This window comes from Octopus bimaculoides, chromosome 28 (assembly GCF_001194135.2).
Source record: "Octopus bimaculoides isolate UCB-OBI-ISO-001 chromosome 28, ASM119413v2, whole genome shotgun sequence".
Lineage (NCBI taxonomy): Eukaryota > Metazoa > Mollusca > Cephalopoda > Octopoda > Octopodidae > Octopus > Octopus bimaculoides.
Window position 1 is genome coordinate 3421494 of NC_069008.1, and position 964 is coordinate 3422457.

Sequence of the window (964 nt, forward strand, 5' to 3'; positions counted from 1 at the left end):
AGCAACGCCACCACAGGTTACGTGGAAACAATGAATGTGTTTTCAAGGGAGATAATCAAAGAATGTAACATTGTAATACTTCATGTTAAGTAAATATAACACATGAAAAATCCTTCAAGAATCCATAAAAATTCCCGGATCACTACCAAAGTTTCATCATCTGTTCCTTGTGTCATTACCAACTTTTCCTGCAAGTTTCATCAAATACTGTTCACAACTTTTTGAGTTATTTGGCGGACAGACGGACAAGCCAACGCCGATGAAAACATAACCTCCTTCCTTGGCGGAGGTAATAAAGTGTCTTGCTCAAGGAGCAATGAGAAAATAAAGTGTCTTGCCAAGAATCGAACTCACAAACTTATGATTCCTAGCCATTAAGCTACATGCCTTCACTGTTAATCAACCCCAAATCTAACATGACATTTGTGTTCTTTGGTTTTTTTTTTTTTTTTTAGGGACAAAAGACAGGAAACTGATTGAGATTCTGACTAAGCATACATGTGAACAGAGGCAGGAGATTGAGAAGAGTTACAATGCAAGACTCGGGGTAAGCTGTTCCTTTTATTTAGCCCCAGGTCAGCCCTGCTTATTCTTTCTTTTGGTTGCATATAAAGGATCAAGGACTATAATATCTACGAGTCCATCCTCGTTAGCGTGTAGCCTGTGCAATACACGCACACACGTGTGTATATGTATATATGTATGTGCATGTATGTATGTATGTGTGTGTGTGTGTGTATGCAATTATAACATGCGTTTTCTCCATTCCTTAAATTCTTAAATATACTCAAATACCCAAAATTTCAAGGAGTTCCTGCCTTAAAAACAGGAGCTAACCACAGTTATTTTGTGTTCTTTGCTACACTAGTTTCTATTAACCCATTTATTCTATCAGAAGAATTTTTATTCATTAAGATAGAAGAAATACACATAATATATATATATATATATATATATATATATA

The 964-nt window shown here is 35.5% G+C and overlaps 1 protein-coding gene across 1 annotated transcript in view; it reads left to right on the forward strand.

Annotated features, from left to right (window-relative positions):
* Window positions 1-964, forward strand: part of LOC106874609 (annexin A4) — a 31473-nt gene that overhangs the window by 18591 nt on the left and 11918 nt on the right. The window contains exon 3 of the mRNA XM_014922397.2: window positions 456-547. Within this exon, the coding sequence (XP_014777883.1) occupies window positions 456-547 (92 nt within the window). The remainder of the gene's footprint in view (window positions 1-455; window positions 548-964) is intronic.